The sequence below is a fragment of the Danio rerio genome, chromosome 2, assembly GCF_052040795.2.
Source record: "Danio rerio strain M-AB ecotype USA chromosome 2, GRCz13ab, whole genome shotgun sequence".
Lineage (NCBI taxonomy): Eukaryota > Metazoa > Chordata > Actinopteri > Cypriniformes > Danionidae > Danio > Danio rerio.
The window spans coordinates 53,716,668-53,730,937 of NC_141022.1; the positions used below are offsets into that span (position 1 = coordinate 53,716,668).

The 14,270-nt window shown below is 37.2% G+C and overlaps 1 protein-coding gene across 1 annotated transcript in view; it reads right to left on the minus strand.

Annotated features, from left to right (window-relative positions):
• Nucleotides 1-3,914: 3,914 nt before the first annotated feature.
• The window catches only part of cntnap2b (contactin associated protein 2b), a 103,346-nt gene continuing 92,990 nt past the window's right edge, over nt 3,915-14,270 (minus strand). The window contains 5 exon segments of the mRNA NM_001302242.1: nt 3,915-4,636; nt 5,899-5,973; nt 9,606-9,833; nt 13,405-13,498; nt 13,604-13,737. Coding sequence (NP_001289171.1) covers nt 4,437-4,636; nt 5,899-5,973; nt 9,606-9,833; nt 13,405-13,498; nt 13,604-13,737 — 731 coding nt within the window. The 3' untranslated portion in view covers nt 3,915-4,436.

Genomic DNA, 14,270 nt, shown 5'->3' on the forward strand with positions numbered 1-14,270 from the left:
AAGAAGCCTTCGAGGCACATTAAAAGACATCGGAGCAAATGAACCAGTCGTGATCATTTACTACTGAACCATCCGGAGCTTCCTTGTTTTAAAAATGCCCCTATTGTGCTCACGTAGTGTGTAATGTAGGGCTGCTTATAAATGTAAAAGGTCAGCAACTTTTCAAATATAAATGAACTTGTAATTCACAATCACTTCTTTGTTTTGTAGACAACATGAAAGGAATCTTCAGTAATTCCTACACAAGTTTATGGCAAATTTGCATAATGCCAGTCTGTTGTCTTCATTGGCTGCCTGTTATATTGTCTTATTTAACTCTGAAACATTGCTGCACATGCTAAAATACACTGGAAGTGTTGAGTTTGGATAAAAAAACATGCTGTTTTCTGCACTGTGAAAGCAAATCCACTTGTTCCACCCATAACAGCAGAAGAATTCTCAAAAAGGCGATTTTTAGATAGACAGGATCATTGAAGCAACCATTTCAGGCACTAAGGTCATGTCCATTTTTCTCTTTGTTTTGGCCAAGAAATGAAAACGTATATTTTTAAAAACGCGGACATTGTGTTGTGGTGTGAACTGTGAAAATGGAGGCATTTGAAAATGATGACAGTGATGTGATGAAGTCATGTGATCAATTCGGCTAACATGGTGGATGACATTATAAAGCAGATGTTTTGGATGCTGTCCGTTTTGACAGCTTTATTAAAGAATAATGTCAGTTTGTACAGTACATGCTCCATATTTTTTCTGTTCAAATGTTTACTGGGAGCTGTTGTTCAGCGGTGGACAGTTTGACGAGGTGTTTCAAAGAGATGGAAAGTAAATAAATAGCTGGCAGATATAATAGCAGGTAAAAGCGTGTTATGACTATTCACATGGGCAGTTCATGAATGAAAGCATTTTCAGTTGTTTAAAAATGGATGATCGAAAGAATTAAAATGATAGCGTGGACATGGAAAGTTTTAGCATTTCAAATTTATCCAGACTAGAGTAGACGTAGCCAGGGGTGTCGCTAGAGGGGGAGTTAGGATGATTCTAAGGGCTCACCTACTTTTGGGGCCACCAAAGTTACTATTAAGGGAACCCAACAACCCCCCCCCCCCCCCCAAACCCCAGTCTTCAGTTTTGTCCACCACATCACCCCTCCCCCGCTGTTCTTCACTTTCGTTCTTGACACCACCCAGCCCCCTCCCCTTTTCACTTTCATCTGCGACAATGTTTCACATAAGACTTAGCCTAAGAAAAGAGCTGTGCATAATAATTGGAAAAGAGTATTTTTTTTTGTTTTATTTACTCTTAAACACTATAACTGAAACCTGGAAGAGTGGTTTTGCGGCTCAAAGGATGCTTTTTTCTGCAATGTGAGAGCAAGGCCAAATTCTATTTTTGTACCCCTACTCCTTCTTGCCCCTTGGCCCTTAAAACCGAGTGTGAAGGGGAAGGGCTTCAAAAATTTCCCCTCAAGAATTGGGACAGCACTAAAGCACCTGCACACGTTATCATATGTCACCGTGATCTCTTGCTTCATATGAGATCAGACAATCGCGACTGCTGTAGTTATTCCAGATGTGTTATTTTTTGGTATTTATCTTCAAGAAATCACTAAAAGCATATATTATGTTATCATAACCATATAATGTGACAAGAAGATCGTAATACTGTGCATTTAACACAGTGGCCATATTCATCTATGTAAACAAACCAAAAACAGCCTTACCATTATAGCAGACACTGTAAAAAGCTCATTCACAGCCACTAGACATTACTGACAGGGTATTCCAGTGTCATCGAGTGTCAGAATGTTGTGGGACTGCTATACAGGAGTTATTGTTATGGATTATAGATTGCGAAATTTAGCAGTTTTTATTTTTTTAAGCATGACAGTACAACACATACACAGTTATAAATATTAAAACATGTGTTTGTTTGTAGTAAAAATACAAATTTGTGGATATCCTTACTTCCGGGTGTAACTGTCTGCCGTTGTGGCTGATGTATTCTGGGAAATTTTCTTACCCCTTGGTTTCAAGCGTGGTTCTGAAAATCTTTGTTCGAAGGGCTATTCACCCCTTTCCCCTTCGCCTTCGAGCTAAAGAGAATTGGGACACCCCTAACCCTTGACGTGAACGCGCAAAACGAGGGGTAGGGGTAAGGGGAAGGGCTAAGGGGTAGAATAGGGATTGGGCCCAAATCTACTTTCTCCACCAATCAAAACAGACTTGAGCAGTCTTGACCAATCAGAGAAAAGCAGGCTCTCAAAAATGCAGGTTTTAGAGACACCGGATCCTTGAACCAACTATTTCAGACACTAAGAAAAGAGGTGGTGTTGTACATATTATTGGTAAAAAGTATATGTTTTGTCCTATTTAACTCCTAAACACTGTAACTGTAGCTGAGACCTAAACAAGTTAAGTTCTTGACCCAAAAATATGTTATTTTCTGCACTGGGAGGGCAAATCTACTCTTTCCACCAATCACAACAAACTGGAGCAGTCATCTGACCAATCAGAGCAAAGCTGGCTCTCAAAAAGGCGGGGTTTAGAGAGGCCAGATCTTTGAACCAACCATTTCATACGCTGTAGCTCTGCATTTAATTTGAGTTTATTGTCATCTTTAAGTCTCAAACACTGTAACTATAACTGCAACCAATAGGAGGTTTTTATGTCAAAAAGATGTTGTTTTTTTTGTGTGTTGCACATAAAACAGGAGGAGAACTCATGCTCAAACTAGGATGGTAAAACTACCGTCATTGTTTATATCACTGTGCTTACAAGTGACAAAGAATAGCTCAAATTCAGATATATGGTAATCTGAATATGGTTTCAGACATGCAATGCAAGTTACCAACCAATTACAACAGACCAGACCAGTCATCTGACCTATCAGAGCAGAGCAGCTCTCAGAAAGGTGGGGTTTAGAGAGACCGGATCCTAGAACCAACCATTTCAGACAAAAAAATAGCTGGAGCAGTGCATATTATGGAAAAAAAACATTTAATTTTTGTTTTATTGTCATCCTTACGTCTCAAACACTGTTTCTATAGCTGCACCATATAAGAGTTTGGGTTTTTATAAAAAAAAGACATTGTTTTCTGCACTTAAAAAAGGAGGAGAACTCATGCTCAAATTAGAATGGTAAAACTACCGCCATTGTTTATATCACTGTGCTTACAAGTGACAAAGAAAAGCTCAAGTGGTAATCTGAATAAGGTTTCAGACATGCAATGTAAGTTATCAACCAATCACAACAGACTGGACCAGTCATCTGACCAATCAGAGCAAAGCAGGCTCTCAAAAAAGGCAGGGTTTAGAGAGACCGGATCCCTGAACCAACCATTACAGACACTAAAAAAGAGCTGGAGCAGTGCATATTATAGGATAAGCGTTTAATTTTAGATTGTTTTGTTATCTTTAAGTCTCAAACACTGTATCTATAGCTGCAACCTATAAAAGTTTAGGTTTTAATATCAAAAAGATGTTGTTTTCTGCACTGTGAGAGCAAATCTACTTGGTTGTGCTTAAAAAAGGAGAACTCATGCACAGAAGAGGATGTTAAAACTAATCACATTGTTTATAACACTGTGTTTACAAGTGAAGAGGAGGAGCTCAAATTCACAGCATTTGGTTTTGGACTCGCAATGTAAGTGATCAACCAATCACAACAAACTGAACCTGTCATATGACCAATTAGAGCAGAGCAGGCTCTGAGAAAGGCGAGGTTTAGAGAGACTGGATCCTTGAACCAACCCTTTCAGACACTACAAAATGTGTTGGTAATGAAAAATGTGTTTTTTTTAACCTCGGATTGACGAAATAAGAAAACTATAAACCCTAACAGCATAATAGGGGCACTTCAAGAACATTCACCTCACAACCCCCCCCCCCCCTAAACTGTCCGTCTGCATCATGTTATCATGTTATCCGTAGAGATTGAACAAGCACTTATGGAGAAACAGATAAATAACACTGAATTCTGGCAACTATAAAGAACTTGAGATACAAAAGTGCTGCATTGAACATCGATGGGTGATTCAGAAACGCCATTGGCTGATTTCCATGCTACAATATATTATTATTGTCCTGAAGATGCTGACAACGAAACGCTTAAATACAATCAAACGTCATTATCGGAAAACATAAGTATGCATTCTGTACACATTCCGCTTTGTGCTATTGGAGTATTCGCTGCATTCGTGATCGCCGAACACACATCTTTTTTTTTTAATCCGACCAGAAATATTGCAATGATAAAAATGCATCAGTTGTTGTTTAAAACTGTCATCATGTGTGCATGGGATGAATGGGATCTTACAGAAGTCCTTGTGCTGTACTCACTTACAAAATAATTACAGAACAGACATGCCAGACGTCGCCAAGTGTCCGTTTCACATGGGCTGCTGTCAGAGAGTGAAGCCCCGCCCCTAGGGGGTGTGGCTAAATGAACCACTCCTTCTTGCTCTCGTCGATGGTCTCTGTGAAGGCGGGATCATTGACGATGATGGCAGCATCGGCGCAGTCTGCAGACTCCGCCCCTTTGGCCTCATTGGTGTGGTAGGAGCCCTTGTGACGGAACATGTGACGCACCAGAAACACCAGCGTGCAGAGGATGGTGAAGATCACCACTGCGATGATGCCTGCGTCAACGATATTACATATACATTTAGTCATTTTTGACAGAAGCTTTTGTCTAAAGCGACGTACAATTGAGTAGACATCCAGCGATTCAGCAAAAAGAGGCAATGCATACAAGACATGCTAATTATGCCAAGGAATTGTTAGCGCTCTGAGAATTACAGTAGGTGCTAGAGTAAGGTATATATGAAATATTAAATGACCATTGCATTGCATTGATTCAATGACAAGTCAAATTACTGTAGAGTTATTCTTTTATTAATTTATTTTTTATTAAAATATGATTTTAGCATGAATTAGCATGTTACTAGCATGAATTAGCATTTGTTTAGCATGTCTAGCATGAATTAGCATGTATCCACTATGATTCTAGCATGAATTAGCATGTATCTAGTATGATTCTAGCATGAGTTAGCATATGTTTAGCATGTCTAGCATGAATTAGCATGTTTCTAGTATGATTTTAGCATGAGTTAGCATATGTTTAGCATGTCTAGCATGAATTGGCATGTTTCTAGTATGATTCTAGCATGAGTTAGCGTTTGTTTGGCATGTCTAGCATGAATTAGCATGTTTCTAGTATGATTCTAGCATGAATTATCATGTTTCTAGTATAATTCTATCGTGAATTAGCATATTTTAGCATGTTTAGTATGAATTAGCCATTTTGTAGTATGGTTCTATTATGAATTAGCATATTTTAAGCATGTTTAGTATGAATTACTGTTTCTAGTATGATTCTAGCATGAATTAGCATATTGCATGAATTGTCACATTTTAGTATGCTTTTATCATGAATTAGCATATTTTAGCATGTCTAAAACGATTTACCATGTTTGTAGTATGATTCTATCATATATTAACATATTTTAGCATGTCTATCATGATATGTTTCTAGTATGATTACAGCATGAAGTAGCATATTTTTAGCAAGTCTATCATGAATTAGCATGTTTATAGTATGACTCTAGCATCAATTAGCATATTGTCAGCATGTCTAGCATATCAATGTTTCTAGTATGCAGAGGCGCCGCTAGGGTGGAGAAAGTTAGGACGATTCTAAGGACCCACACCATTTTGGGGCTCTCAGGTTTACTAATAGGGGCCTCACAACCTCCCTACATCACCCTCCCTCTTTTAACTTTAGTCCGTGAACTACCCCTCTTCACTTTTATCTGCGAACCGAACAAAGACCCCGCCTCCCCACAATCCCCCCCCGCTCACTTTTATCAGTGACAAAGTGTGTAGAAAAAGCATATTTCACCTCCGATTATTGCAGAGTCTCTGTTGACTCCATCTCGACTGATGCGCTCCTCGTTGAATGGGAACTGAGCACCGACTTAAAGAAAAAAAAAGTTCATTGAGTTAAAATGAGTACAGCAGGTAAGTAAAGAGCCAGCATTTGATTTAATATAACAAAATTAAAAATTAATAGCCCTCCTGTGATTTTTGTTTTCTTTTTCAAATATTTGCCAAAATTTGTTTAACAGAGCAAGGAATTTTCCACAGTATTTCCTGTAATATTTTTCCTTCAGGTGAAAGTCTTATTTGTTTTATTTCGGCTAGAATAAAGAAGTTTTTAATATCTTTAAGCCATTTTAAAGTCAATATTATTAACCCCCTTAAAGGTGTTTTATGTAAGTTTTTGACTCTTCTAAAGCATAAAAATACCATAATAGGTTTGCAGATATTAAAGAAACATGCTAAATGAACATTCTTGTTTATCTGAAAAAGTCAGATATTCTGGATTAGAAATGTCTTTTACATGCCGGAACTGCTGTCTTTGTTTTGCTTCTTTTAACCCGCCCGTCACTTTAGCCAATTATATTTGCTGGAAAACAGCGCATTTCATTCATTCAGTCATTTAGAAAGACTCTCAAAGCATGCATCCATGACTGAAATGCGACCTCCGGTGCAGTAGCAGACTCTGAAATGAGACGCAGATTCAGAGTTCCACGTAAACATTAGGTGCATAAACATTAGGTGAGCAGGTTACATTGTAACCTCATGTCCTAACAACACGCTACGTGATGAGATTTGCAGTGATAAGCGATTTGGCTGTTTGCGCCAGACGAAACACGACAGAAATTTAAATACAGCCATTCAGAAGCACAGAATATGCACTCACTCACGAAATGGCAAGATTTATATTCTGATTAATACATATTAAACCTCTTTAACTTTATTAAATGTACATGCTGAATCACTGATATGTGTTGGTTTTGAGTCACGGTTCCGAAGTTCAATTTCAAACAGTTTAATTTTCAAAATCTGAGCTGAACTATCTGCTGCTCTCAGTAGTACGGCAATAAATGTCATGTGAAACGGCATTCAAACTCACATTATTAGCATTTAACACTGAATAAAGCACATAAGGTGCACCAGAGGTGATCATTGTCAGTATTCTGTTTAGAGCTGTAATCGGGCCATAAAAACTAGGCTCGACAGAGCCCAAGCCTGACAGGTACATTTTGATTGACAGCTTTATAAAACCCGAACCCGTTTACAGCCCGACATTATTCAAATGTGCACAGGCACACAGCTCTTTTGCCTTTTTTCAAGAATGAGTCATTTCTATGTTTTAACATAATTTATTCGTAACAAACGTAGAATATATGCCACTTGGAAGTTGGAACAAAGAAATAAAATAAGTCCTCTGTAACATCGTAACATCTCAGCACTCTAGGTACATAAAGTTAGCCTTTAAATTGGCCAACACACCAATAAAAAAATAAGTCTTTCCTAACAAATTAAATTAAAATTAATTCTAAATTTGGCAATTAAGATAAAGGCTCTGCGATATTTGTTTCGCCACTTATCATCACAATCTGGCATTGAGGCGACGGAATATTAAAAGAATAGCCTGATGCCAACATTAGCCTATATACTCTGTCTACAATATGATTTCATAGCTTAATCAATATTTATTTATATTTTAAAAACCCTTTACTCACCAGGACTAGGCTACATGTTTTTTTGTGGAGGAACATTATTGAATCCACTGTAAATAGCCCCTTTCACACATACAGACCTTTCCGGAAAATTGCCGGCAATTTTCCGGAAAGGATGTATGTGTGAACAGGTCCTTTTTGAAAATACCGGTAAATTCGTTCTGGCTATTTTCCGGAAAGAGAAGTTGTAACATTACCGGCAATTTGCCGGAATGCTGCGCTGTGTGAATGCAGAAGGAAGATTGCCGTAATAAGCGCGTGCATGTCTAGAACGTGCTGACGTGAGACGTCTGCTTTAGCCAATCACAACAGTCAGACGCATTTACGTCCGCGGTTTGTGAGAATAAAAGCTTTTGAATATTTTTCCAGACACATTTAGCTGCTAGAAGTTAGTCTGATCACGTTTATATGTTCTTCTTAATGCCAACTGTGTAAATAATCATCGATAAGATGCTTATGATAAGCCGTTGTTTGTTTACCTTCAAGCTTTGCGTGTGCCTGTGAAACAGCCTGTGAGCGCCTGCACACGCACATATTATGAACATCTCGACATGCGAAAGTGATCCTGCGAAAGTTGTTCACAATATTGATCATCCACAGAGTTTGTAATTTATTCAAATGTTTACAAACACAAGCGCAGACGTTTAAAGCTCATTTGTGGTGAATGATGTCAGAATTTACCGGTATTTTGGAATGGATGTGTGAATGCTCTTTTCCGGAAAATTTCCGTAACGTCCTCGCCTGTGTGAACAGCGCTTTTTTTGAATATACCGGTAAAGTCGTTCCGGAAATTTTCCAGATATTTACTGGTATCACTGTGTGAAAGGGGCTAATGGCTTTAGCACAGTCCTGCGCTCAGGATGGTGTGTCCAGCAGCACCGAACACCCTTTCACTGCTGCTGCTACAACCCGAGATGCACAGTACTGATCTAGCTAATTTTGCAACTTTTGGGTAGGAATTTTTGATCATTTTTACCAACCAAGAACATCGATTTAATTTTCCATGACAGCAGTTTCAATGTAGTGAGTGGCCTCATCATCTTCCCTGTCAGCTTGCTGTGCTGTTAAGTGATCTACCATAATACGCAGTGTATGAGTGACCGCAGAAATACGCCGCTAGAATGACAGGTTCTTTCTGAACTGGTGGTTGGCCTGACTGCAGTCAAAATTAGTTTTTTTTACTTCTCCGTCATCTTTTGTTTCACCTTTGCAAGGAGGGAATTTATTGTTGTAACAAACAATTTAATTTCTTTCTCGCGCTAATCGAAATGCATCACATGACTGTTCATTTACTGCGCAGGCCAAGCCCGGCCTGACCCGACCCCGTCTAAAATGATAGAAATTAAACCCGAACCCGTCAGGTCCCGCCAGGTCCAGGCAAAGATCTTCAGCTCTAATTCTGTTGTTCAGCGACAAGAAATAGAAGCCGTTTCTAATATATCAATTTGAGGTGTTGGTTAGAGCAAAAACTTCATTTAATATGGAAAATATTCTTTCTATTGCGTGCTGTTGCTTTTAATTACAACACGATTTAAATCAGTCTTTAGGCTTGATAGTCAGGCTTGGTCCTCTGGGTCATCTGGCAACCTGCACTTGTGTTTATTTTAATCCAGGAATCCAATACCTAGTTCAACCCCTGGGTGTCAAACTTACATACTGCACCTTTAAACAATATTGTTTTTCAATTGTCAACAGAACAAACCATCATTATGCAATAACTTGACTAATTACCCTAATTAACCTAGTTAAGCCTTTAATGTCACTTTAAGCTGTATAGAAGTGTCTTGAAAAATATCTTGTCAAGTATTATTTACAGTCATCATGGCACAGAAAAAATAAATCAATTATTAGAAATGAGTTATTAAAACTATTATGATTAGAAATGTGTTGAAAAAATCTATGCTAAACAGAAATTGTGTGGAAAAATATACAGGGGAGCTAATAATTCAGGGGGCTAATAATTCTGACTTCAACTACAGGACACAATAAGATTAGAAAGAGTGCATTTCGATTCAGTCACCTGACTCTGGGTGCCAGGGGTCAAAAACAGCAGACATGGGTGGGACGGTGAGCGGAGACGCGCCGCAGTTTGACTCCACCAGGACTCCCTGTATGGAGGCAGTGGACGGGCCGGTCCTGAGCGCCGCCTTCAGAGGAGAGATCCGGTTGAACTGAACTCTGGACAAACAACCCACGAATCCTGGAGTGTTGTATCGCTCTATCAACACCGGATCAATCTGACCCGTTTCTGAAAGACACACACAACAGCACCAAATATCAGCTAGAGGGATCAACAGTGTTAATTAAAATATTCAAAATCTAAAAATTTACCTTATCACTGTTAAGCTTATTGGAAAATGCAAAAAATAGTGCTGGGCAAAAATGAATCGTGATTAATCGCGTGCAAAATAAAACTTTGCTCAATTGGTACTAATGGCTCCCAAGTGTGCCAAGGAAATATCCCCCACACCATTACACCACCACCACCAGCCTGAACCGTTGATATAAGGCAGGATGGATCCATGCTTTCATGTTGTTGATGGCAAATTCTGAGCCTACCATCCAAATGTCGCAGCAAAAATCGAGACTCATCAGACCAGGCAACATTTACCAATTTTTAAAGTCACTTAAATCCCCTTTCTGATGCTCTGTTGGAACTGCAGCAGATCGTCTTGACCATGCCTAAATTAATTAAGCTGCTGTCATGTGATTGGCAGATTACAAATTTGTGTTAACGAGTAGTTGGACAGTGTAAATACACACATGTATACATATATTTGAGAAAATGTTTATTCATATTTGGATACAAGTTATGATACAAATGATATATCAGTTTAAATATTAATATCAATTTCACTGTGGCGACCCCAGATTAATAAAGGGACTAAGCCGAAAAGAAAATGAATGAATGTGATTTTTTTTCTTTAAATATTTCCTAAATAATGTTTAACAGAGCAAGGATCTTAAAATAAGATAAAGAGACATAAAAATACTTGTCATCTTGACTGTTTTGTCATCTAGAATTTTAATAAAATTTTACAATACGGTTTATGTAGTATTTTTGATCAATTAAATGCTAATTTAGGGCGACGTAGTGGCGCAGTAGGTAGTGTTGTCGCCTTACAGCAAGAAGGTCGCTGGTTCGAACTTCGGCTCAGATGGCTTTTCTGTGAGGAGTTTGCATGTTCTGCCTGCGTTTGCGTGGGTTTTCACCAGGTGCTCCGGTTTCCCCCACAGTCCAAAGACATGCAGTACAGGTGAATTGGGTAGGCTAAATTGTCCATAGTGTATGAGTGTGTGTGTGTGTGGATGTTTGCTAGAGATGGAAGGGCATCCGCTGTGTAAAAACCTGCTGGATAAGTTGGCGGTTTATTCCGCTGTGGCAACCCCGGATTAATAAAGGGACTAAGCCGACAAGAGAATGAATGAATGAATGAATGAATAAATGAATAAATGCTACTTTAGAAAAAACTAAACAAAATCTTACATTATCAATAAGAGTGAAGATGTTTTTCAGGTTTTAGACGCTCATCCAATCAAATTTTAAAAAGTCACAGGAATATTCATCAAAAGGAATAATATAATAACAAAATCAATTCATGATCTTACTGTTTTTATTGTATTTTTTATTCAAATGAATGCAGCCTTGATGAGAGATTTCAAAGGAGGCTCTTAATCAAATTTAAGTTGAGTTTTGTTCTTCATTTTAATTCAACATCCAGTGGCCATTTCAACTACACTGTAAATAACATCTGTTAATTACATAGTTTCCATATTTTGTGTGTTTTCTGTTTATTTACGCTACAATGTAAAAAAATAAACCTACTTTTACAGAAAAAATCTCTAAATTTTTTACAGTAATTTTTTTGTCATTTCACATTATATTCAAAACGTAGTAAAATGACAAATACTCTCTAAATTAACAATTTGACTTATATTTTAGATACCTTATTATTAAAGACTAATTACTGACATTTGTGTTTTTTATACAGGGAAATTACAGTATTATTTTTACAGTATTTTTTCTGCTATTTTAAATCATATTCAAAAGTTCATAAAAATTACAAACAATATCTGTAAATTAACAGCTTGACTGTTATTTATGTACTATATAAGTAATGACATATTACAGCAATTTGTCTGTTTTATACACTGTATTATTTACACAATGTTTTTCCTTTTTTTAAGTACATTCAAAATTACATAAAATTAAAGTAATAAATTGTAATTACGTGCTCTGTAAAAAAAAAACATCGTAAAAAAAAAGGTCAAAAGACTGCCAAACAAAAACCATAAAATTACGGTAAAATGTCTTTATTGAAATAAATTAAGAAAAACAACGTCATTTTACAGACTTTTCCCAGATTATTACGATCAAATCCATACAATAAAGTGACACATTAAGATCGCTTACATGCACCTGTTCCGGATTCCGCTGATTGCGCACACACCCACACACACCCACACCCACACACACACTCGGAGGATCGTTATGAACTGATTACATGGACTTTAAAAGCAGCACAGACGCACGCACCAATTGCTTAGTCTTGTTATACTGTTACTGTGAACATTATGACGCGTTTCTCTTGTTTTGCCTTGCTTTGTTTGTTAATTGTTTACGCTGTTTGCTGCCGGCACTAATCATTTGCTTTTTATTTGACCATGACTCTGAATTCCCTGCATACATCTGTTTGCAGGTCGCCCCTGTGTTGACTGTTGCTTACCTGACCATCTCTGTGTAATAAACCTGCATTTGGATCTGCACTCCTTTGTCTGCGTCCCCTTAACGTTACAGTTCCATTTTATTTAGGATTTGGAACTGAATCATTCCATATAACTTAAACCTCTACATGTTTTACAGGAATACTATTCAATAAAATGTAACTAATGCTATAGTTGTGAGAATTTTAATCAGTTGTATCTCGTTTGTTGTTTTTTCCACACTTTTTTGATCCAAAATAAAACTGTTAAATTACGACCATGAGTATGTCTTGGCATTATATTAAATGTGTTTACTTGTAATGATTTAGGGAAAATTCTATTAAATAACACTGTTTTCTCTTGAACTTTTAGAGCAGTCACTTTATTGATGGTGTTCGATCATAATAATCTAGGATAAGTCTGTAAAATAACAGTGTTTCTCTGTTAAACTCTTATTGTGTAACTTATTGTATGGATTTGATCGTAATAATCTAGGAAAAGTCTGTAAAAAGACAGTATTTTCTGTAAACATTTTAATAAAAATGTCTGTGGATTTATAATTTTTTGCACTTTATTTCAACAAATAAATTTTACCGCAATTTTATAATTTTTGTTTGGCAGCAGCAGCTGCCACTCATTTGACCTTTTTTTTTAACGAATTTTCTTTTTTTTTTTACAGTGTATTGAGTTGCCTTATGGGATGCTAATCTCTGCTCTGTCAATTTTTGATGTTGAAAATTCAACTTTACAGTTAAACAAAGTCTCTTTTATTGACATTTTAGTAGTTTGAAATGATATAAATAATATTTAAAGAAATGAGTCTGTAAAATAACAGAAAATGTAATGGCAGTTAGTTACAAGGTGTTTGTAGTGTAAGATACATTACCATCCCAGACATTATATCACTTTAAACTATCAAAAATGTCAATAAAATTTACTTTTTTTACTTTTCAAGGTTAAAAGTTGTTGGAGATCAAGATCAAGGTCCCACAATTAATTCAAAATCATGAATTAAAATTTAAAAAATAAAATAAAAAAATAAAAACATGAATCACAAAATATGAAAACCTGCTATAGATATTTTTACTGTGTGTAATTTGGTCCAAAATGCTTACCAAACACCTTTCCAAGGAAAATGGTCTTGACCAGGTTGAATTCAGTGTCTGAGGCTTCAGGAAGAGTGTAGCTCACTGTAGGGTAATGATCCACCTGCAACAATAATCCAAGAATAAAGTCACCATAAAGTTGTGTTTATGAGCATCTGACGTCCTCATCCAGACAGATATACAGTAGACAGAGACAGATATTCTGTACCTGCAGCTGAATGAGTCTTTCTTGTCGGCTGATGTTGATGTTATGAGGCTGACCGTTCGCCATGTTACGATGGTTCAGGCTGATGCTGAACGGCTCTTTTAATCCACCCAGATTATAGCGGATCTGCAGAGTACCTGAAGGAAAAACACAGTGTTGAGGGTTTATAAGCAGGGCTGGCTATTATCTGTAACTACAATCAAAATAGAGCTGAAACGGTAAAACAACATTTTCATTACTGCCAGATGAAATAAAAGTGAATAAAATATCTAATTCAGTTTGTAAAGATCTTTACCTACAATGGAAACAAAATGTGGTTAAATATGGGTAATACAAAATGTGGTTAAATATGTCAGGGTGTGGGGGTGATGAAGAGGAGGCGAGGACCCAAATGCGGGGAATGAAGAATTTATTGAAAAAATAAAGCAAAAACAAAACTCAAATCTCCCCATGTGGGGAAAAACACGACACTCAACTAGACTCCAAGAATCTGGAACTTGGCAGAGACACAACTTAACCACTGTTGTAGAACAGAATCAGCAAATCACGTACAACAGGGAAGGAAACAATCAACAACAGACCAGCACAGAACAGAACAGAGCACACTAGGAGAATAAATAGGAAAGGCAAACCAATAAACAGACAGGCGGACAGGTGAAAACAATAATTA